The sequence below is a fragment of the Sorex fumeus genome, unplaced genomic scaffold, assembly GCF_029834395.1.
Source record: "Sorex fumeus unplaced genomic scaffold, SorFum_2.1 ptg000018l, whole genome shotgun sequence".
NCBI classification, from domain to species: domain Eukaryota; kingdom Metazoa; phylum Chordata; class Mammalia; order Eulipotyphla; family Soricidae; genus Sorex; species Sorex fumeus.
The window spans coordinates 26,348,555-26,373,691 of NW_026606075.1; the positions used below are offsets into that span (position 1 = coordinate 26,348,555).

The 25,137-nt window shown below is 41.0% G+C and overlaps 1 protein-coding gene across 1 annotated transcript in view; it reads left to right on the plus strand.

The window, feature by feature from the left end:
• ANKRD31 (ankyrin repeat domain 31) overlaps nt 1–25,137 on the plus strand; it is a 140,960-nt gene that overhangs the window by 93,231 nt on the left and 22,592 nt on the right. The window contains exons 18-22 of the mRNA XM_056112416.1: nt 430–592; nt 1,726–1,841; nt 15,150–15,237; nt 19,531–19,627; nt 23,290–24,289. Coding sequence (XP_055968391.1) covers nt 430–592; nt 1,726–1,841; nt 15,150–15,237; nt 19,531–19,627; nt 23,290–24,289 — 1,464 coding nt within the window. The remainder of the gene's footprint in view (nt 1–429; nt 593–1,725; nt 1,842–15,149; nt 15,238–19,530; nt 19,628–23,289; nt 24,290–25,137) is intronic.

Below are 25,137 nucleotides of genomic sequence, written 5' to 3' on the forward strand. Positions count from 1 at the left end.
GGAAGCGTGCCAAAGACTCTGTCAAAGAGATAAACTAAATCCTGCATATCAGTCATACCAGTGTCTACCCATTCTTTTTGATGAAGGGAACATACCTAGTTGTTTCATGTCTTTATATCTAGTTCTCCTGTAAAGACAAGGTAGTCAAATCAGTAATTCAGTTTATGTCATATCAGATTTAATAAACGTTTTCTTAGCCAGACATTGAGAGTTCTTTTTTGAAGTAATTTTGATTCTTGGTAGATGTATCTTGTAATGGAAGCAGAAATTAATTATCTTAACTATCTACAGAAGTAGATACTTCAGGGCCAGGGATATAACTTGAGTCTGAGTCATAGTGCTTCCCTTGCATGTGTGAGGTCCTGAGTTTGATCCCTGAGTTTGAAAATAGTGCTTTTATTATAGTTATTCTGTAAATATACCTTTTAGACAGCTAAGATTCTACTGCAACATGGAGCAAACTCTAATCAGAAGGATGAAAAACAGAAGGCTACTTTGAATGAAATAGATAATGTGACAGTGAAAGAGCTGCTAAAATCTTATGGTGCTACTGAGACTGATAACAGAGATGAGAGTAATACTATAGATACTGGTACGTAAGTCAATATTGCTTGCTATTATCTGCAGTTATGTACTTATGCTCAGAAAAATCTTTGTATTTATGGTGTATATAATTTTATAACTGAATGGATACATTGTTTATTACACTTTTGGAAAGCATTGTTTATTTTCAGATTTAGCATTTCCAAGCTTTATGTAATTTATGAATGTTTATAATCTTGTTGAATTGCAGTTATATAATGAAACTCAGTAATTTATTAAGCAAATTTTAATTTGCCAACATTGGGACTGAGATAAGTATGTAACTAAAACTATACAGATTACTTTTTTTCCTGGGACTGGAAAAGGAAGACATTCCATTAAAGTCTTTACAACCAAGGTTCCAGTACTTGAGATTTCTAATGATTAATGAACGAACCAGATTGATGCCAATTTTAAAGATTCTTAATATTCTAATACTAGAAGTTGAATTTGTTAAGCAAGATAATATTGTGTGTAACATGTAGTGAAAAAAATATTTCCAGAGAATGTACAACTAAATTTTAATGAGCTAATTTTTCACATTTGTAATAAATTTTATATTAGTTTGTATTTAATATAATTAGAAAATAACACTAAAATGGCAGTAAAAGAGGTTTCTTACTTTGCTCCCAAGAGGATTAATTAACAACCTGAAGAAGCCTGCCCCATAAACAATATAACAGATACCTTGGGAGAGAGTAAAGGGGTTAAGATGCTTGCCTTGCTTGCCACTGGCCCCAGTTTTATAGCTGGTACTGCAGGTGGGGGAAATGAGCAAATTCTTTGGAAAGATTAATAAAATAGACCTATAAAATATTAATGAGGTACACCATGAAAAGAGAAAAACACAGATACCATCAGAAACAAAAGAAGTGATGTTTCAGTAGATAGTATACACATATAAAGGATTCCAGAGATTGAGTACGGTGACCCAGGTGAAAGCGTCTGATGTTAAGGAGTGTGATGAAAGGTCAGTCAGTGTTCGCTATAATTAGTTAACTGATAATAATAACTAAGGTGCTAACAAACTAACATTTTATAATTTTAGACATTATTATTTCTTTTCCTGTCACTATTACAGTTGTTAGAGTGAAACTAAAATTTTGTGCATTCTATTTATGCTCTCTAATTTTATTTTCAAAGTACAAATTCCTTCTGTTCAGTCAAAAAAATGTAAGCAGCGTATTTGTGATGATCACCAAACTATTGATCCACCTTCTCTTACACGCCAAAGACGGACAAGACAAATCCATCCTGTGGTGAGTGAAGTTAAAATCCTTCCATTCTTCAGCCTAGAAAATGGCATACTTAGGAACAGCCAATTGGTAATTGACAGATTGCTTTTCATTTCAAGCATTTTAAGATATACAAATTTAAGAATTGGTTAATATATTTAACCGATATACCAGCTGTAATTTTGATGACCATTTTTTTCCTAGAAAGTTTTTTTTTCCCCTTAACTTTTAAAAAGTGGCTTAGGAATATAGCTCAGTAGTAAGGTGCTTGCTTCACCTTATTAATACAAAATCCTGAGTTTGATCCCCAGCACAAAATAATTACTTGATCACTTGACATCCAATTACTCATCAATTTGCTCGAGCGGGCACCAGTAATGTCTCCATTTGTCCCTGTCAGGTGTTAGTGTAGCCCAATGGTGTCTGCTCGCTCCAGGAACATGAAGAGCCTCAAAACGATCATTCAGGGTCTTGACGAAGATGTCTGACCATCTCGTAGGTGGGCAGCTATACGATTATTTGACGTCCTGTGGAATCCAGTCATTAATGGCTCTAGTCCAGTGGTCATCTCCAAATCGCATTATGTGTCTAGCCCATCTGATTTTCGACGCCTTGGCAAACGAGATAGCATCCCTAATTCTTGATCATTGATGGAGGTCAGAACTCCGGATTCTTTCTCTCATTTGACTGAAGCGTCATACTCTAAGCGTAACTCTTTTTCAGTTCCTCTTTTGGAGACCTGAATAGTGTTCTCATAGGGCCCAGTTCTCTGAGGTGTATATTAATACAGGAAGAACAGTGGAATCGAAGAGATGTGCCTGGAGCCAGAGGTTCTTCATCTCTTAGCTATTTCTTCAACGCTCTTGAAGGCATTCCAAGCCACTCTCTTCCTCCTGCACAACGCAGGTGCCAGGTCATTCGTCATGTGACTTCTCAACCTAAGTACACATAACTGTTGCATTCGAAGATGGTTGTTCCATCGAGAGCAAATAGAAAGTCAGGAATGAATCCATTTCTCATAAACATTGTCTTCATGAGATTCGGCTGCAGTCCGACCTTTCCACACTCACAGTCAAAGTTGGCCAGCATTTGTGCTGCTTGGCTAGTGTTTGGTGTTATTAGAACGATGTCATCAGCAAAGCAGAGGTGGTGTAGTTGCCAACCGTCTATCTTCACTCCCATTTCTTCCCATTCCAGTTGTCGCATGATGTTCTTGAGGGTGGCACTGAAGCGTTTTGATGAAATGGTATCACCTTGCTGAACCCCTCTCTTGACATGGATAATTACTTCCTTGTAGAATGGTGAGATCCTGGTAGTGACTGTAATACAGCTCACAGAGGAACCTGATGTATGAAGTTTGAACACCCTGTTTCGCTAGGGCTTCAATGACTGCTTCCATTTCAACAGAATTAAAGGCCTTCTTTAAATCAAGGAATGTTAGACAGAGCGGCATCTTAAGCTCCTGAGAAGTTTCAATGAACTTGGTTACCGTGTGGATATGGTCAATTGTGCTGAATCCTTTTAGGAACCTGGCTTGCTCACATGGTTGTCCTTCATCTAGTGTTCTGCCAATTCTATTCAGGATGACTCGAGTGAACAGCTTGTAGACAACAGACAACAGGCAGATCGGGTGATAGTTGCCAATGTTGTGCATGTCTCCCTTCTTGTACAGAAGTATAGTCCTGTTGGTTTTCCATTGGGATGGAACCTTGCATTCAGACAGGTAGCGTGTGAAGAGCCGAGCCAGTGTATTGATGAGTACTGATGGCAGGTTGTTCAGGTGTTTGGGTCTGACCTAGTCTGGGCCGGGTGTTGTTCGCTTCTTTACTGACGAAATGGCCTGTTGGATTTCAGAAGGGAGAACACTGGGAATGACATATCCATCCTGCGGAATTTGGTATGTGGGCAGGTGGACGTGGCTATCAAAGAGATCTGAGCAGAAGTCATGGATAATCTTCTTCATTGCCCTTCTGGAAGATGTGATGGATCCATCAGGATGTCAGGGGGCAGTCATCTTGGTCTTGTAGTTGACAAAGTATAGGCGGGCATTGCGAATGTTTTTCCCGGCTTTTGCCGCATCTGCCAGCACTGCTGCTCTTCTCTCTTTGAGGTCTTCCTTTATTGCTTCTCTGCACTGCTTTGTGAGCTCTGACGTTTGCTTGCAGTTGCCTGAGGCTCATGCCAAGCCACGTTGGCAAATGGGCTTGAGAGTTTTCAAAGACAGGCATCTTTTTGTGGCTACCTCTCTCTTGGCATTCCTTGCACAATCATGGAGGTGCTGAACCAGTCGATCATTTTCTTCCTCAATGTTGTCGATGATAGCATCTTCCCATGTTGCTGCGATCATGCCAAAGAGCTCCCAGTTGGTGGTCGTTCTGGGAGTTCTCTTCTTAGACTTTGCAGCCCTTTCTCCCCACTCCGTGAAGTAGAATTTTGCCTGAAGGAGATGTTGGTCCGATCCTATTTGGAATTTTGGGACAGTAGCAACATTGGTCAGGGAAAACTGTTGATTGAATATCATGTGGTCAGTTTCATTGTGGAACCGTCCACTGGGAGACTCCCATGTCCAACATTTAGATTCGACCTTCTGGAACTAAGTTACCAGAAGATAGCCATGAGTTACCATGGATGGTCTTGGTCGACATGATGAACTCAGACAGTCTCTCATCCTGTTCGTTCCTTTTGAGGCCATGGGTCCTGATGTGGAGTTCTTTGGCCAATCTTCTTGGTCCTACCTTGGCATTAAAATCAGCAACAATGATCTTGTAGAAGGTGTGGTCTTCTTTATAGAACTTCTCCAACTCTATGTAGAACTTCTCAGTTTCTTCTTCATCATAATTGGATGTTGGTGCATACACAACGAAGATAGAAGCTGCTGGCAGGAGCCACATCTATTCAAGTGTCCAATTTGGATTGTTAGAAATTCAAATGAATCAATGCTCATGGCCAAGTTTGTGTTGACAAGGACACCGATACCACCGATGCCTCTTTTGTCACATGTTCTGAGGAACAGTTCTTCTCCAGTGTAAAAAATAGTGTGATGTGGTTGATGCCTTCTCGTCTCAGTCAGACCAATGATGTCGTACTTGATCTTTTGTGCTTGCACAGTCAGGTCCTCGATGGATGCATCCAATGCCAGTGTACATGCATTGAAAGTACAGACAGTCATTTTAGTCCTTCTTCGTTTTGGCAGCCTAGTTCGACCTTGAGATTTTATCAGCCTCTCCTTCCTCATCCTTCTTAACGCTGCCATATTGGTGGCTCTTTCAGGGTCAGGAGAATGAGACCCATTGTATTTACTGTTTTTGGCATATCGAATACACCATGGATAGCTTGCCAGGCTCTGCCATGCAGGCGGGATACTTAAAATAATAAGACATAGAATAAAAAATTTTACTATTGCCTTACAGAATTGATAAAATTATGTAATAACTTTACAAACATTTTTAAAGGAATTTAAAACTCATCTTTCTTATGATGATGTATTCTTGGGTTTGTAATTTTCATATTATAATATCATTTTATGGAAGATTGTTCATTCTGGAATCCTATTGTTTAGTTTAGAGGTCACACCCAGCAGTGATCAGGGATTACTCCTATCTCTGTGCTCAGGAATCAGTCCTGGTGGGTTTGGGGAACCATATGTGATATAGGGATTAAAACCAGTCAGTTGCATGCAAGGCAAGTGTCCTACTGACTGAACTATCGCTTGACCCAGCTCTGGGAAATTTGGTTTGCCTTGACTTTGTATTTAGTTATTTCCTCCACTGGGGCACTAAAGGTTTCTGAGTTTCAATGCTAATTTCTCAGTTTGGTTTCCTGAAGCACACAGATGATGCAAATTTAGTTATTCATGTACATGTGTGGTGTTGGTGTGGGTTTATGATTTTCTACCAAAGCTTTGGTTGAGTAACAAATAGCCTTTTCTAATATCTTATGAAGTGCTCATTCAAACCCACTTCTTCATGCAGAACCTCATTCTTTGTTTTATTCCGTGCTTAGGTACTGTTGAATTACATCCCTGTCGAGAGATTCCATTCTAACTAATTCCTAGTGTGTGCCTGAGGCCTAAACTACTGTTCCTGCACGGACATTAAAATTTAGCTTCTATTTGTCCTAAATCCAACATAAGCCACTTGGAACTTCGTTTCTGAAATCAGGAAATTTACTTTTTTTCATTCTTTGGATGACGAGGGATGGTATAAATAGATTTGTGTGCAAAGTTCACTATATTTTGTTTATGTTTCCCTGTGCTTAGAGTAAACAGGGATCCCTTTTTACTCGTTCAACCCACCATATTGACCAAAACAATCTCTTAAATATATTCTCTCTTGGACTGGAGCAATAGCACAGCAGATCGGGCATTTGCCTTGTATTCGGCTGACTGGGTTTAATCTCCAGCATCCTAGATGGTCCCCCGAGCAATGCCAGGAGTAATTCCTGTATGCAGAGCCAGGAGTAACTCATGAGCATCACTAAGTGTGACTCAAAAAGCGAAAAAAAAAGAGAGAGAGAGATCTATGTATATATACAGATAGATCTATCTATATATTCTTTTTCTATCTCTTTTTTTTTGCTCGAGCAGGCCCAGTAACGTCTCCATTGGAGACTTTGTTGTTACTGTGTTTGGCATATCGAATATCGAATATCACATACGTCACAGGGAGCTTGCCAGGCTCTGCTGTGAGCGATAGCACAGCGGTAGGGCGTTTGCCTTGCACGCAGCCAACATGGCCGACCCGAGTTCGATTCCTCTGCCCTCTTGGAGAGCCCAGCAAGCTACCGAGAGTATCTCGCCCACACGGCAGAGCCTGGCAAGCTCCCCGTGACGTATTTGATATGCCAAATACAGCAACAACAAAGTCTCCAATGGAGACGTTACTGGGCCCACTCGAGCAAATCGATGATCAACGGGAGGGCCTTACTTACTTACTTTACTTATCCCTTTTTTTTGAGGGGGGAGGGGTGTGCCATACCTGGCAGTGTTCAGGGCTTCTCCAGGCTCTGTGCTCAGACATCACTCCAAGCAGTGTTCTTAGAACCATATATGGTGTGAGGGATCATATTTGGGTGTGCCAACTGCAAGGCAAGTGCCTTAACTCCTATGCTATCTTTCCACCCCCACTGGCAATATATTTTTTTAAATAATTTTTTTATTTGGAGCCACATCTGGTGGTGCTAAGGGTTTACTACTGGCTCTGTGCTCAGGAATCACTCCTGGCGAGCTTGGGGGGGGGGACCATATGGGGTACCAGAAATTAAAGCCATGTCAGCTGCATGCAAGACAAACACTATGCCTGCTGTACTATTGCTCTAGCCCCCCAAATATAATTTTATATGAAGATTTCGAACATTATGGATAGCTGCTCTAGTTAAGTATATATAATTTTTTCAGCTATATTTTTAGATACCAGACCTCAGATAAAATGTAACAAAGGATATATATTGATTACAAAAAACCCACAGCCTTTTGTTAATTTTTTACGTATTTTAGAAAAGTTTTATTGTTCGATTTTTAATGAGTTTTTGCAGGGTGAAAAGGGAGGCAGAGATTGAACTTGGCATCTCATAATTCAAGGCATGCATTCGACTACTGAATTTCAAATATTTTTCTATAATAGTGTACAGATAGAGATAACACAGGAAGAAAGGATGAAATGGGAAAACCAATTTTTTAAGAAGGAAAAGCTCAAGAAAAATGAGAACTTTACAGTTTTATCTTTGGTAGATATAAATGACTGCTGTAAATTTCGAATCAAAAGGGAGGGGATGATTCTGTGACCAGATGCAGAGGAAATGAGATAGTTCTAGTTTTGTGCTGCCTTGTAACAGTTACAAATGAGAGCTTGTAGGCAACCTTCTCTGTGGCCAGAAGAACATATATTACAGAAGTAGCACTAATAATGATATTTGACCTTCACTTAATATTTTGATGATATTCTTTAAGAGTTTTAAGATTAATGCGTTTATTCCTTTGTATGTGGCTTTTTATTGTTATTGTTATTACTACATCCAGGCCAGGTATAATAATATCTTCAGTAGAGCACTTTTCCTAGAATGTGTTAAGCAATGGGTTCAGATTCTCAGCACCCACCTACCACCCAAAAAGAGAAATAAAGAAAAAGAAAAGGTCCAGCAAATTATCATTACCTTCCTCATTAGTCTATGAGCATTGATTCATTGATTCATTCAAATGCCTAACAACCAAATCTGGTGATTACACTTGAATAGATGTGGCTCACTGCAGGCAGTTTCTATCTTCCAATTATGATGAAGGAGAAATTGAGAAGTTCTACATGGAGCTGGAGAAGTTCTATGAAGAAGACCATACCTTCTACAAGATTATTGTCAGTGATTTTAATGCCAAGATAGGACCGAGAAGATCAGCCGAAGTACTCCACATCGGGACCCATGGCCTAGAATGGAACGAACAGGGTGAGAGACTGTCTGAGTTCATCATGTCGCCCAAGACCATCCATGGTAACTCATGGTTACCTTCTGGTAACTTAGTTCCAGAAGGCTGAATCTAAATGTTGGACATGGGAGTCTCCCAGTGGACGGTTCCACAATGAAATTGACCATATCATATTCAATCGACAGTTTTGCCTGACCAATGTTGATGTTGTCCCAAAACTCCAAACGGGATCTGACCACCATCTTCTTCCTGCAAAATTCTACTTCACAGAGTGGGGAGAAAGGACTGCAAAGTCTAAGAAGAGAACTCCCAGAATGACCACCAACTGGGAGCTCTTTGGCACTATTGCTGCAACATGGGAAGATGCCGTTGTTGACAACATTGACGAGGAATATGATCGACTGGTTCTGTACCTCCATGATTGTGCAAGAAATGCCAAGAGAGAGATAGCCACAAAAAAAGCCTGTCTTCGAAAACGCTTGACGTTTTTGGCCAACGTGGTTTGGTGCATGCCTCAGGCAACTGCAAGCAAACGTCAGAGCTCACAAAGCAGTGCAGAGAAGCAATAAAGGAAGACCTCAAAGAGAGAAGAGCAGCAGTGCTGGCAGATGCGGCAAAAGCCGGGAAAAACATTCGCAATGCCCGCCTGTCCTTTGTCAACTACAAGACCAAGATGACTGCCCCCTGACATCCTGATGGATCCATCACATCTTCCAGAAGGGCAATGAAGAAGATTATCCATGACTTCTGCTCAGATCTCTTTGATAGCCACGTCCACCTGCCCACATACCAAATTCCGCAGGATGGATATGTCATTCCCAGTGTTCTCCCTTCTGAAATCCAACAGGCCATTTCGTCAGTAAAGAAGCGAACAACACCCGGCCCAGACTAGGTCAGACCCAAACACCTGAACAACCTGCCATCAGTATACTCATCAATACACTGGCTCGGCTCTTCACACGCTACCTGTCTGAATGCAAGGTTCCATCCCAATGGAAAACCAACAGGACTATACTACTGTACAAGAAGGGAGACATGCACAACATTGGCAACTATCACCCGATCTGCCTGTTGTCTGTTGTCTACAAGCTGTTCACTCGAGTCATCCTGAATAGAATTGGCAGAACACTAGATGAAGGACAACCATGTGAGCAAGCCAGGTTCCTAAAAGGATTCAGCACAATTGACCATATCCACATGGTAACCAAGCTCATTGAAGCTTCTCAGGAGCTTAAGATGCTGCTCTGTCTAACATTCCTTGATTTAAAGAAGGCCTTTGATTCTGTTGAAATGGAAGCAGTCACTGAAGCCCTAGCCAATCAGGGCGTTCAAACTCACTACAACAGGATCCTCTGTGAGCTGTATTACGGATTCACTACCAGGATCTCACCATTCTACAAGGAAGTGATTATCCATGTCAAGAGAGGGGTTCGGCAGGGTGATACCATTTCAGCAAAACTCTTCAGTGCCACCCCCGAGAACATCATGCGATGACTGGAATGGTAAAGAATGGGAGTGAAGATAGATGGTCAGCAACTACACCACCTCTGCTTTGCTGATGACATCGTTCTAATAACACCAAACATTAGCCAAGCAGCACAAATGCTCGCCGACTTCGATTGTGAGTGTGGAAAGGTTGGACTCCAGCTGAATCTCACAAAGACAATGTTTATGAGAAACAGCCTCATTCCTGACGCCCCATTCGCTCTCAACGGAATGACCATCTCCTAATGCAACAGTTGCCTGTACCTAGGTCTAGAAGTCAACATGGTAATTGACCTGGCACCTGAGTTGCACAGAAGGAAGAGAGCGGCTTGGAACGCCTTCAAGATCATCGAAGAAATAGCTAAGAGGATGAAGAACCTCCGGCTCTGGGCACATCTCTTCTATTCCACTGTTCTTCCTGCATTAACATACGCCTCAGAGACCTGGACCCTACGAATATAGGATGGGAACGCTATTTGGGTCTCCCAAAGAGGAATCTAAAGAGCTATGCTTGGAGTATCACTTTTCACTCAAATGAGAGAGAATCCGGAGTGTTCCGACCTCCATCTATGGTCAAGAATCAGGGGCGCCAAGGCAGAACCAAGAAGACCTGGAATATCTGAACAGTCCTATCACGAGCAAGGAAATTGAAATGGTAATAAAAAGTTTCCCCAAGCACAAAAGTCCTGGCCCGGATGGATTCACTAGTAAATTCTTCCAAATCTTTAAAGAGGACTTATTCCCAATCCTCTTTGAGCTTTTCCATGAAATTGAAATATCAAAAACACTTCCGAACAGTTTCTATGAAGCAAATATAACCCTGATACCAAAAGCAGACAGAGATACCACAGAGAAAGAGAATTACAGGCCGATATCCCTGATGAACACAGATGCAAAGATCCTCAACAAACTACTAGCAAATAGAATCCAATGACTCATCAAAAAGATCATACACCATGACCAAGTAGGATTCATCCCAGGGATGCAAGTATGGTTTAACATTGGGAAATCAATCAACATAATCCATCATATCAACAAAAGAAAAGATTAAAAGCATATGATCAGATCAATAGATGCAGAGAAAGTATTTGACAAGGTCCAGCACCCCTTTATGATGAAAACCCTAGCCAAAATGGGTGTAGAGGGGACTTTCCTCAATAAAGTTAAAGCCATCTACCACAAGCCTACAGCAAGCAACATCCTCAGTGGGGAAAAACTGAGAGCCTTCCCTCTAAGATCAAGGACGAGTCAAGGATGCCAACTCTCTCCACTGCTGTTCAATATACTACTGGAAGTACTTGCAATAGCAATTAGGCAAGAAAAAGATATATTAAGGGCATTCTGATAGGAAAGGAAGAAATCAAGCTCTCACTATTCACAGATGATATGATACTATACTTAGAGAACCCTATAACCTCCACCAAGAAACTCCTAGAAACAATAGACTTGTAAAGTTGCAGGCTATAAAATCAATAACCAAAAGTCCATGGCTTTCCTATACGCAAACAGTGAGAGAGAAGAAAGCAACATGAAAAAACAATCCCATTCACAATTGTGCCCCAGAAAATCAAGTACCTAGGAATCAGCTTAACTAAGGAAGTAAAGGACCTGTACAAAGAAAACTACAAAACGATACTTCAGGAAATAAAAGAGGACATGAGAAAATGGAAAGATATCCCATGCTCATGGGTCGGGAGAGTTAACATTGTCAAAATGGCAATACTTCCCAAAGAATTGTACAAATTCAATGCAATCCCTATAAGGATACCCATGACATTCTTCAAAGAAATAGAGCAAACACTCCTGAAATTCATATGGAACAATAAGCCCCCACGAATAGCTAAAGCAATTTTTGGGAAAAAGAAAATGGGAGGAATCAACCTCCCTATCTTCAAACTCTACTACAAAGCAGTAATAATTATAGCAGCATGGTACTGGAACAAAGGCAGAGCTGTAGACCAATGGAACAGGGTTGAAAATATTGACATCTCCCCTCAATCATACGATCATATAATCTTTGATAAAGGAGCAAGAAATGTGGAGTAAGGAAAGCCTCTTTAACAAAGTGTGCTGGCAAAACTGGACAGCTACATGCAAAAAAATGGGCTCAGAACTCTGCCTAACACCATGTACAAAAGTAAGATCAAAATGGATTAAAGACCTCAACATCAGACCGGAATTCATCAGGTACATTGAAGACCAAGTTGGCAAAACCCTCCATGACAATTGAAGCTAATGGTATCTTCAAAGATGTCATGCCACTGGCCGAGCAAGTGAAAACAGAGATAGAAAGTGGGACTACTTAAACTAAGAAGCTTCTGCACCTCAAAAGAAACAGTGACCAAAATAGAAAGACAGTCTACAAGATGGGAAAGGATATTTGCCAAATACACATCTGACAATGGGTTGATATCAAGGATATATAAAGTACTGGTTGAACTCACAAGAAGAAAACATCCAACCCCATAAAAAATGAGGCAATGAAATGAACAGAAACTTTCTCAAAGAAGAAACCCAAATAGCAGAAAGGCACATGAGAAAATGCTCTACATCATTAATCATCAGGGAGATGCAGATCAAAACCACAATGAGATACCATCTCACGCCTCAGAGACTGGCCCACATCTAAAAGAACAAAAGCAACTGATGCTGGCGCGGATGTGGCGAGAAAGGGACACTCCTTCACTGCTGGTGGGAATGCCGACTGGTTCAGCCCTTTTGGAAAACAGTATGGATGATTCTCAAAAAATTAGAAATTGAGCTCCCATTTGACCCAGCAATACCACTCCTGGGAATATATCCCAGAGAGGCAAAAATGTATAGTCGAAGTGACATCTGCACTTGTTTGTTCATTGCAGCACTCTTTACAATAGCCAGAATCTGGAAAAAACCTGAGTGCCCAAGAACAGATGACTGGTCAAAGAAACTTTGGTACATCTACACAATGGAGTACTATGTAGCTGTTAGAAAAGATGAAGTCATGAAATTTACATACAAGTGGTACTACATGGAAAGTATCATGCTAAGCAAAGTGAGTCAGAAAGAGAGGGACAGACATAAAAAGATCGCATTCATCTGGGGGACATAAAGTAACAAAATAGGAGATTAATACCCAAGAATAGCTGAGATCAGTACCAGGAGGATTACTCCATGGTTTAGAGGACAGCCGGGCATTCTAGGGGAAAGGGCAGCTCAGATAGAGGAGGGAGCACCAAATAAAGGGTGTTTGGAGGATCCTCCCAGGATGGGAGATGCATGTTGAAAGTAGACTATGGACTGAACATGATTGCCCCTCACTGCCTCTTTTGCAGACCACAACACCCAAAAGGAGAGAGAGAACAAAAGGGAATTCCCTGCCACAGAGGCAGGGGGGGATGGGGGGATAGGGGTGGGAGGTATACTGGGATCCATGGTGGTGGAAAATGGGCACTGGTGGAGGGATGGGTATTTGATTATTATATAATTGAAACCCAAGCACAAAAATTTGTAAATCTACAACTGTGCCTCATGGTGTTTCACTAATTAAAAAAAAAAAAAAGAATCAGGGTTGCTGTCTCTTTTGCCAACACGTTGAAAATCAGTTGGTCTGGACACGTAATGAGATTTGGAGATGACCACTGAACTAGAGCCATTACTGACTGTATTCCATGGGACGTCAAAAGACCGCGTGGTTGCCCACCTACCAGATGGTCAGACTTCTTCATCAAGACCCTGAACGATCACTTTGAGTCTCTTCCTGTTCCTAGAATGAACAGACACCATTGGGCTACACTAGCATGCGACAGGGACAAATGGAGATGTTACTGGTGCCCGCTCGAGCAAATCAATGAGTAACAGGAAGTCAAGTGATCAAATGATTCCTCATTAGAGATAAGGAAGTTATAATTAGAGAATTTTTTTCTTTTTTTTTCTTTTTTTTTTAATTTTTATTAGTGAAACACCATGAGGTACAGTTGTAGATTTACAATTCAAATCACATTTTTGCAAATTGCAACACAGAATTAAACTCTAGGCAGTCAGGTTCCAGAGCCCTTGCACTTAGCACTTTGCTACATCTTAAAAAATTGTGAAAAAGGTCTCAGGCAAAATAAACTGTCTAAAACTAACCTTTCCAAAGACGTTTTAGGTTAAGATTTTTGTCCATAGGCTGTAATGAAGGACTAAGGAGGCAGGGGTAGGAGGGAAGGTTTATGTTGGCTCCTCCTTGGAACTTGGAACTGGTACGGATGTAGTTCTTGGTGTCAGAGACTGGGAACTAGCTATATGACACAGAACAGAGAGCATGGTCACTCCCAAAAAAACCAGTTTTTTTTTTTCTAATCTGTAAGCAGTTGTTTAGCAAGGGTACAGATTCTGTCCTTTTAGCTTGGTTTTGTAACCTCTTGTCATTCAGCCTGAAAAGATATATCTTATTTGTTTTGGTTATTGGTATTTTATTATAGTTTCACTTTGATGCATTTAATAAAAGAAATAGTGATGTTGCTTTTACACATAATAGGATGGTTTTGTTATGCGTTTTCCACATACTTTTGGGCACTGACAAAATTTCAGGACATACTTTCTGAGGTTTTGAATACTTCACGATCCCGATCACGATCATCCTGTTGTTCGTCAATTGCCTTGAGCAGGCACCAGTAACATCTCCTTCTTCCTAGCCCTGAGATTTTAAAAGAACCATATTCAATGCCCTTTCAGGGCTAGGAGAATGAGACATGTTTTTTTTCGGGAGTGACCATGCTCTCTGTTCTGTGTCATATAGCTAGTTCCCAGTCTCTGACACCAAGAACTACATCCGTACCAGTTCCAAGTTCCAAGGAGGAGCCAACATAAACCTTCCCTCCTACCCCTGCCTCCTTAGTCCTTCATTACAGCCTATGGACAAGTTACTGGTATTTGGCATATTGAGTACGACATGAGAAGTTTGCCAGACCTCTGCCGTGCGGGCAGGATACTTTCGGTAGCCTGCCAAGTTCTCCAAAGTAAAAATGATATAATAAGATGTCGCATAGACGTATTTGCGGCCTCACGCTTCTGGGAGCTGGGTTTTATAGTCTCTGGGTCTTGGCCGTTGATGGGACCACCTGGCACCGGTGTCAACTGGTAGGTGTAATGGGATCTGGGTGGAGAAGGCCTAGTCCCGATCCGAGCAGGCTTGGAGATCTCTGCCCCAGGACCTGCATGCCTGAGTTCCTGTGCCGGTTCCTTCATGCATGAGGCTTGTCCGGACTTATTTGTGGGGTGGGCAGTGAGAGAAGGGTTGTTGGGAGACACCCACGGTGCTCAAAGGCTACTTTTGGCTGTATAATCAGGGTCAATCTTGGCTGTACTTGAGGAACCATATTTGGTGCTGGGAATTGAACTTTTACTATGTAGTGGTATCATGAAACATCTATCCTTTTGTAATAAACTTTAAATTTGTTTTTACCTGATAGCATCAGAAAATCAGTGCCATTCTGCAAGATATAGAAGAAAAGCAAGAAAATTTATTAGAGTTTGAAATAAAAACCCCTGAAGATGCAGGTAGCTATGAACTTGTACTCCAATTTAATTGTTTCAGACATCCAGATTATGGTTAATTCATTTTCCTCTAAAGATATGTTTATGTTAAAGCTCACAAAAGTTGAACGAGTTTTCTTTTCTTGGCAGGAATGGGGCGGGGAGGGCAGGGAGAATCCCAAGCAGTGCTCAGGAAGCCACTGCTGGTGATTCTCAACTGAATACAAAGATAATCCCAAGGATGCAGTGCTGGGGATTATCAGGGTTACCCTGAAATGCTCAGTGGCCTCACGGACCATATCTGGCAGTGCTCAGGGGCCAGCAGCAGGTGTCAGATTGGGATCTTCCATGCTCTCTAAACTCCTCTCGTTATCTCTTCCTTTTTCTTTTTAATGTGACTGTATATATATATATATATATACACACACATATATTTATATATATATATATAAATATTAATTGAATCACCGTGAGAATAGTTACAAAGCTTTCAGGTTTAAGTCTCAGTCATACAATGACCAAACACCCCATCGCTTCACCAGTGCACATGTTTCACCACCAAGAACCCCAGTATACCCACCATCCCATCCCTTCCCCTGCCTGTGTGGCAGTTGATTTTCCTTTAGTCTCTCTTTACTTTGATTACATTCAAATTTTCAAGAAAAGACCTACTATTATTATTTGGAATTTCCCCCCAAATATCACACCTGCCGAAATGGCATCATTAGATAATTTGTTTTCTGTTGTTGAAAATGAAGAGCATATGATGTTGCGGTCACACGATTATTGATTTTTGGCATTTTAGTAATTAAGTCCAGAGGCATTTCTGCCAGAAGTGGCCAGGTTCCCACATTGGTTTGTGTGCCTGTGGAATCATGGCCATTTGGGAGCGAAGGAGGCCTTTGTGGGTGGCAACTCGGGGTGTGGTCCAGGTGGGGGGGGTAGGACCGGTTCTGCCCCCCCCCATCCTGAGAGGCCCCGTGTACCCCAAATGTGACTATATTTAAAAGTGCTAAAAAATAATCATTAGAAATCAGTGGTGCAAACCAGCAATTTATTGTTGATAAAGATACTTCTAGACTCAAGGAGTAACCTAAGTTGATTTGACAAAAGTTTAGGTCCTTGATCAGAGATAAACTACTCCTGGTGATACGCTTAAATCGAAGATATGACAGAAGCATAAAATACTGACTAGAGATGAGAATATACTACTTTCCAGGTCTTTCAACTTCACTCAATCTCATAACCCTTATAAATAAATCAGAAGAGGATTGTGGGGGCTGGAGCGATATAGTACAGTGGGTAGGGTGTTTACCTTGCACGTGGCTGACCTGGATTCAATTCCCAGCATCCTATATGGTCCCCTAAGCATCGCCAGGAATAATTCCTAGGTGCAAAGCCAGGAGTAACCCCTGTGCATTGCCGGGTGTAACCCAAAAAGCAAAAAAAAAAAAAAAAAAATTAAAAAAATTAAAAATAAGAAGAGGATTGTGTCATCATGACACAAGTTCAGCAGGTTCTCTTATGTTTGATAATAACCTAAGTGTTTTAGGCTTCATCAGTGAATTGACCTTTTTCCTCCCCTCAGAGAAGCTTACAATGTTCTTATGAGCACCCCTAATCCCCAAGTTTATCTTTAAGTTTACCGTTGTGTTTTACCTCTCATTGTTACAGTTCCCCAAGTCAGGCTTGGTTACTTGTAAACCAAACCTTCTGGTGACTCTGGACATTGTAGTTATAGTGAATTACTTGTTTTCCCATTTCCCTTCTAAATTTTTCATATTTTACTACAAAGCAATGTTATTTCCATAAACACAGAAGGACCATTAATGCTACGCTCCTAATATTTGGGAGTTGATTGACTCTGAAATATATCTATTCTTGACTATCCATCATAATTACTTGACTCAAGCTTCAGTTGCCGTAGTTCCAGCATAGGACTTGTAGCAGCAAAGCTCCCCAGCATTGAAATGGGACAGTCTAAAAAGCATAAAAGCATAGTCCTGATGTAAGACATTACTTAAGAGAGAAGACCAAATGGGGAAGGACAAACTGAACCGGCCTAAAGACTTAGTCTGGGATTTACAGAAAAAGCCTTGCTTGCCCTCAGAGCCCAGAGAACTAAGTTTTTGAATCTATATCTCATGCTGTGTTTATCCAAATAACTGCAAGTTTTAAATAGTATGAGAAAGAGAAAAGCAATCTAGATGTCCTTGGGAGACAGAACGTCTCCTTGAGTTAATCCCCCCAAAAGAATTGCCTCTGTAGAAAGGTTTCACCTCTGTAAATTATCATTCACAACTATATATAGTCCTATGCTTCAAACCCCTGCAGATGTTCTATAAGTATGCTAATAGCTCTGCTATAAACAGGCCATTTTTGCTATCTATCTGTGAGTCCCCTGTCTCTCTGTTCCTCTGCTGGGTAGGCCTGGGGAGGTGGCTCTAGGCTACTGAATGCATTGCACACTTGAACTCACACATATCTTTCAGTCTAACTGCATAGACATGAACATAGAAGTGCAGATGGTGTTTCTGCTGTTTATTTTTGGGCCCCCAGGGTATATTTCCAGAAGTGGTATTGCTGGGTCAAATGGGAACTCAATTTCTAGTTTTTTGAGAAACGTCCATATTGTTTTCCAAAAAGGCTGGACCAGTCGGCATTTCCACCATTGAAAGTAGTTTAAAGTAGTTTAACAATTAAGGAGCTGGAAAGATAGCACAGGGGTAAGGCTCTTGCCTTGCATGCAGCCAACCTGGTTTTAATCTCTGTGCCAGAAGTCATACCTGAGCACAGAGCCAGGAATAAGTCTTAAGCACTGCCAAGTATGGCCCCAAAACAAACAAAAAAAGTTATAAAAAGATCCTCACCAATATTTTGTATAATAGGATATATAAATATTTGTTAGTTTACATTTATCCTAACATTTTTTATATGCAAACTTATATACATGTATGTTTGTATAGACTTTGTAAAAAGTAATTTCCTTTTGAACTATACCCACTGTCCTTTTTATCCTGGCCTAACACATGATACATGTTATGTTTTAAAGAAAATAATTTTAGAAATTTATATATCCAATCAAATGTACATAGTTTATGTATTTTATGTAATATTTATAATGTTGTGCATTTAAGATAAATTTTCTAACCCTATAAATTTTTTATTATAATTTTTTCAAAAATAGCGAGAAAAATGCTAAAACTACTTGCTCACCACATATTTTGGTATATTTGTCTTCTTTAAAAATATATAATATGCTTTACACATAATTACATAATTAAGCCTCAAAAAATTAAAAGCATGTTTTTTTTTTGGAATTCCTATATAATGTGAATATTTTTCCTCTTATGCTTTCCAATATGGCTCATCTGTTTCTTTGTAACTTCCTTTTTCTTTGATATCTTTTTAGATGGTTTCCACTACTTTACCTTCAAACTCACTAATTGGATTTTAAAATCTTTTAAATTTGATTTTAGACTTCTTTTATTTCTATTATTGATCCCTTCCATTATATCTTCAGTTCAGCTACTGTGCTCTCTAGTTCTTTGATTTTGGACTTTTCTCACATTTTCTCTATTGATGTTCTCTCATTAATCTCATTCTATTGAGCATCATTAGGACTGTTTGAAGTCTTCCTGTGTGACCAACTGCATGGTAGTGTCTTTTTTTGGAGTTTTTTTCAAGGTTGTGGTGTTCCATTTTGTTTTTCACATGCTGGGAATGAAGCCCAAGCACTCAGTCATGTATGGCAAGTGAGTTTTATATATGGATTCAGGCTGTGATGTTGATCCTTCAGTGTAGGTGAGCTCCTCCATCTCCTTGGTATGCTGTTTGGGTCCGGGCCATGCTTGGGTATAGATTGGAGCAAGTCTATCTGCACTATCCAGGAAATTCACAGCCCTTAGATGCCTGGTTCTGCCCGTGGTTCCCACTTTGAGTACGCCTTTGTGGTGACTGGGAGTTTGCACTCAACTAGTGCCTAGAACTGGTTCTAATATCAAGGTCAAGAAATTATCATTCACAGATTTAAAAAAAAGATGATCTGAAGTCATGAGACTCATCTAGATTTGCAGAACGTAGTGGAGTATCTGGTTTAGAACGCAGGCTGTTCGTTATTGGTATAGTGTTCTTACCTTTAAGCCACAGGGTACTGCCACAGGGTAACAACACTATATATCTGGGTCATTGATAACTGGAGAAGCAAAGAGGGAAGTAACGGCTTTTAAAAGTCATGGTAAGGATAAGTTTTGTATGTCCAAATGTAACATTTGCTATACATCAACTGACTTTCATTTTTATTACTCTTGTTTGTAGAGGACTACATTGAAAAGATGTCAGAAATAAAAGAAATAATGGATAGTGTGCTTGCCAAACAGAAGGCAGAACGGGATGATCTAGCTAAAAAATACAGGTGAGTGGAAAAATAGGATTTTTCACTGCTTTCAATTTTAGCTACATTTTTAGTCTAGAATTTAAGGATACAAAGGTGGCTTAGAACCAGAATTTAACTTTATGAGGTCATCTAATTCATTACCTCCACATATACTTCTTAGAAAGATATTACTCTATTACTTTACATATTCAGAAAATGACATTTAAATATCTTAAAAACTTGTCTATGGTCAAAAATTTTCTGAAAGGGCCAGAGCCCTTTGCCTTGGGTGCAGCTGACCTGGATTCAGTCTTTGGCATCCCATATGATTCCCTGAACACCACCAATAGTGATCTCTCAGTGCAGAGCCAGGAACAGGTTCTGAGCACTGCCAGTGTGGCTCAAAGACAAACACAAAAATAATTTTATGAATGCCTTTTATGGTCATGAATTACATAACTCAATTCCTTCTTTAGTAAACTCGTTTTTTTGACATTAGAATTTTTCCGGGGTCCTGGAGAAATAGCACAGTGGTTTGGAGCACTTTCCTTGCAAGCTTATGGTCATGAGACCAAGCCCCTGGTGTCCCATATGTGCTGAGTGCTGTCTTGCACGTTGTGAGTCTGGCAGCTCTGCTATTTGTGGTTCTGGCCACATCACATCTGGTGTCTGTAAACACCACATGAGAGGATGCAATGCCTATTGAGCTCCATAACTAAAAATATATGCACACACCACGACCAGGAATTGGGACCTCTTGCAAGCACATCAGTGTGCACCACAGCAAATCCCAGTGAGCTCCACATCTGTATTTAGATGAGCCCTGGTGAGCATGTATGCAAGAACCACAGCTAAAGGGGTGTAGACCCTGGTGAGTGATGTACAAGGTATGTGAGTACCACAGCTTGATATGTGACCTCCATGGTATCCTGGACATCACAACAGCAGTGCTGACAACCCCAAGGGAAGGGGCCGCAGGAAAGGAATCATCACAATCACAGTTTCTCTTTGTGCTTTTACAGATGTTGAACTAAACAGTTTAATTTATTTTATATACTTCTAAACTCTGGGTTCATAAGGAGTATAATTGCAATTATATTGGTTATATGCCTCTTCTCACCATTTTTTTTAGAAAATAAATAATAGATCTTTTCCTCATTTGAGCGTGAGTTTTGTTGGTTTTCATAGGCAATTATATATGCCCTCTGTATTTGGGGAGTGGGGGGTGGCCACAACCAGCAGTTCTCAGGACTTATACTGGCTCTCAGAGATCACTCTTTGGTGGACTTGGGTGACCATATGGGATGCTGGGGATCAAACCCAGGTCAGTTGTGTGCAAGGCAAGCACCCTACCCACTGTACTGTATATCCAGCCCCATATGCCCTCTATTCTTTATGTTTCTATTTGATTATCTCAATCAGCTAACAGCTATTTCATAATCAGTTTTTTCTGAATAACATGCAGGGCATTTGCCTTGCATGCCACACACCCAGCCGACTCGAGTTGGATTTTTCCGCCCCTCACGGAGAACCCAGCAAGCTACTGAGAGTATCTACCAGGGCGGCAAAGTCTGGCAAGCTACCCGTGAGGTATTGGATATGCCAAATACAGTAACAACAAGTCTCACAATGTTACTGGGCCCGCTTGAGCAAATTAATGAACAATGGGAGGACAGTTCTACAGTGCTAGAGTGCTATTTAATAGTAGGTTTCCTAGTTTTTGGTTATAAATTATACCTTTTATCCCTACTTCTGCAGTGAATAAGTGTCAGAAAATTCCTTTCTGTTTTTCTCTATATATAAAGTGAATGGCCTTTTAACACCTAAAGATGTTTGATTGAGTAAACAATGAGTAAACAATCTCATTTCGCTGTAACTAAGAGAATTTGAATGTAGCTTATTCTCAAAGTTTTACATCTTTCTGCTGTTATAGGAAAGTAAATGCCAAGGAATTTTTTTTCATCAGCCACCAATTATTACCTTTCAACTAGAGAATCAATATTTAAATTTTGATAAATAATCCAAGTATTGTTTATCTTTTAGGGTTGATTCACAGCCAATGACTAATGATAGGAATATGAATATGGATAACACTGTCTCATGTCCTTTAAAAAGGCAAACTCAATTTTTAAGTTAAATAAAATTTCAAAATTTTTTTATGTAGGAGTACTGCTATTTATTCAGCCACTGATTAGGCTGATTGGGTTGGGCATGAACTCTACCTTACCTTTTTTTTTCATTTTTTATAATTTTATTTATTGAATCACCATGAGAGCGGTTACAAAGCTTTCGGGTTTAAGTCTCGGTCATACAATGAAACACCCATACCTACACCAGTGCCCATTCTCCACCACCAAAAACCCCAGTATACCCCCATCCCACACCCTCCCCCTATCTGTGGGGCAGATAATTTCCACATTGTTCTCTCTCTACTTTGATTACATTCAATATTTTGACACCAGACCTACCATTATTATTTGGGATTTTACCCCAACACTCAGATCTGCCGAAAAGGCAACAATGGAAAATTTGTTTTCTACTTCTGGTTATGAATAACATATGATGTCACGCAGCTGCAGTAGTGGCCATGCAATTTTGAAATTCCAAAATTTTAAGTTAAATCCTGAGGGGTTTCTGCCAAAACATGCAGGGTTCCGAGATTTGTTCCCGAGTCTCTTGGATCATGGCCATCAAGCAGCTTGATCAGGAGCCAGAGGGGCCGTTCATGGGTGGCAGCTCGGGGTCTCATTGGGATGGGGAGGAAAGGGCTGGCTCCACCTTTATCCCATGAGGCCCCGCATGTCTCGTCACTGCGGGCCCAAACCTGACTGTCCAGTGGCCTCTGGAGGATGGCAACTACCGAGCCGTCAAGAGGGAGCAGGTGGAGGGACAGCATCCTTTCCCCCCTGGAGTGGCCCGGTGACAGTAACCTACTGCCAGGTCCGGACACACTTTTGCCAAAAGCCGCTGGGTTTCAAGATTTGTTTCTGAGTCTCTGGGATCATGGCCATTAAGCAGCTTGATCAGGAGCCAGAGAGGCCATTAGTGGGTAGCAACTCAGGGTCTCATTGGGGCAGGGAGGAAAGGGCTGGTTCCACCCACATCCTGTGAGGCCCTGCATCTCATCACTGTGGGCCCAAACCTGACTGTCCAGTGGCCTCTGGAGGATGGTGGCCACTGGGCCACCAGGGGGAAGAGGCCAAGGCACAAAACCTATTCCCACCTGAGGTTGCCTGGCGCCGGTAACCTACTGCAGGGACCAGACACATTTCTGCCAAAAGCCGTTGGGTTTCAAGATTTATTTCTGAGTCTCTGGGATCATCGCCATTAAGCAGTTCAGTCGGGAACCAGAGAGGCCATGCCTCCAGTTATATAGCTGAGCCGGCCACCTTTGTGGGTATGTCTCCCACATACCTAACTTTTGGCCATTTACTTTCTTGGTAAACTTTGCCCCAAGTTTTTGGGGTCTGGCCAAAGACACAGCAGCAATTTTGGGGTACCTTGAAGTCTGAAGGCACCATCAAGTTGCTGATGCACTCGCCTAACAGGTATAGACTGACCTGCTGGCAGCACCATCCCCCCAAAATTTCAAATTTAGATTCCTGTGTGTAATTTGAGCTAGTGAAATTGAGACACTGTACTTTTAAAAGTTAAATGATTGGATAGAAATGTTTTCTGCTGTTTTTCCTCCCTTTTTATAGGGTGTCTATAGAATCATTTAAGCATGGAGTCCTAAGAGAGCAGCTGGCTAACTTGGCCACAAGACAGAAGAAACTTTTAGTTGCGGCCCAAAAACAGAAAGAAATTAGCCTGAAAATCCAAAACTATAAGAATGTCACATCATTGTCTCCGGGTCTTACTTTGAAGAAGCAGCCTTCCAGCTCAGAAGTCTCAGGCTATAAGGCTAGTCAAGAGTTTCCTAGTTTGGGACATTCAGTGCAATGTCAGTCATGTGCACTTTCTCCTGACAGCCTTTTATGTGGAAGCATGGAAGACGACACACAGTTGTCTCAGGAAATGAGGAGTAACAGCCAGCCTACAAACCCATGTCTGGATGCAGAGGCAATGAGAAGAGGAGAAATTTCTGGAAAAGAGCTGAATTCTAAACTAAACATTGATAAGCATACCCTAGATGGATCCTTAAAACGTAGACAGTCGGACGGCAATGAGTTACTTTCCCAGCCTCTTTCTTTTATTACTCAAGCAGAACTCTATTCACAAAATAGCAGTGGTCTCATAGAGACTATAGCCAAAGGTTCTGAGTCCAGTAGTCCTTCTACAGTTAGCGGCACATTAAGTATTTCAGAAACCACATGTAAGCTCACCCAAAACAAGGCCTATCCGTCAACTGTAGTTTGTGATCAGACTCTTTTTAGTGGTAATCCAAAAAACAGGAATAGGAACACTGTTTCCCAGCAACCACCTCAGGGGGCATCAGAATCCTGGGCACATGAGACATTTTCTGTCTTAGGCGAGGAGGCTGGGCATCAGATGAAACCGTATTTTCAAAAATCAGCTTCTGCTGCACCACACATGAATGACAACCAGGGCTGCCTCTCCTCTGCCTCGAGCCCTCCCCGCACTATCAGCAAGCCTTCCAACCACAGCATGGCTCCAAGAAAGAAGCATGTGCAAATAAAGGATCTCATATTGCTAGGAAGAATTAGTCCCGGAAATAACATTCTAGAATTCAAGACACAGGTATTCTTTTTGTTCCCCTCTAAAAGCATGTAAATTTTATAAGTAAGTTAATGTTAGCTCTCGCAGAGTATAGGCTTTGGCATTATTAGTGAAATGGGATTTCAGTGGACGACTACATCTTTTTTAGTTTTTCTTGGTGTTTGGAACACATCTGACAGTACCAGGGCTTAGTCCTGGCTCTGCACTCAGGAATTACTACTGGGGGTGCTCAGAGTTTCTGGAACTTAAATTGCTCTATAGAATCATTCCTTTGAGTATGTGCATCTTTGAAGGGATGTTCTTTAGATCAGGCTTTCTTAAACCTTTTTTCTATTCACAATCCCTTTTAGCCCAGGAAATTCAGTAGTGGCCAGTACTGCCAGAAGCACCTCAGATTCATTATGTGGTTGATTTTGAATTAATTTTTCGTGGTTGAGTATTCAGAAACCTTTTACTACCTCTGTCTAAGAAGTTAGACTTCGGACCATTGCTTGAGGTTCATTCTGACCCGAGGGAGCCTTTTCCTGACTCTCTTCTGAGAACCTATAGTTTTCAGGTGCCTGTGTCTCCAATGGTTCTACTGGTTTTCTCCTAATGACCTTCTAGCATTTTAAGCCCTTGAGTTTGAACTTCTCTGCTCTGCTGCAAATGAAGTCATTATTGAGGGGCGGGCGTGAGATTAGTTGGTATCTGTTTTAAGGCTTGCTTTTTCCCAGGGAAAATTTTTGAGCCATGCACATGTAGCTGTAAGTGCGCATATGGTAGGTTCCTCCTGAACGAGACCCTTGAGAGAAGAGCTGAGTATTTTATGAATGGAGTTTTTGTACTTTTCAGCCAGTCTTTTCTTGTGTGAAAGCACCACTTGCTTT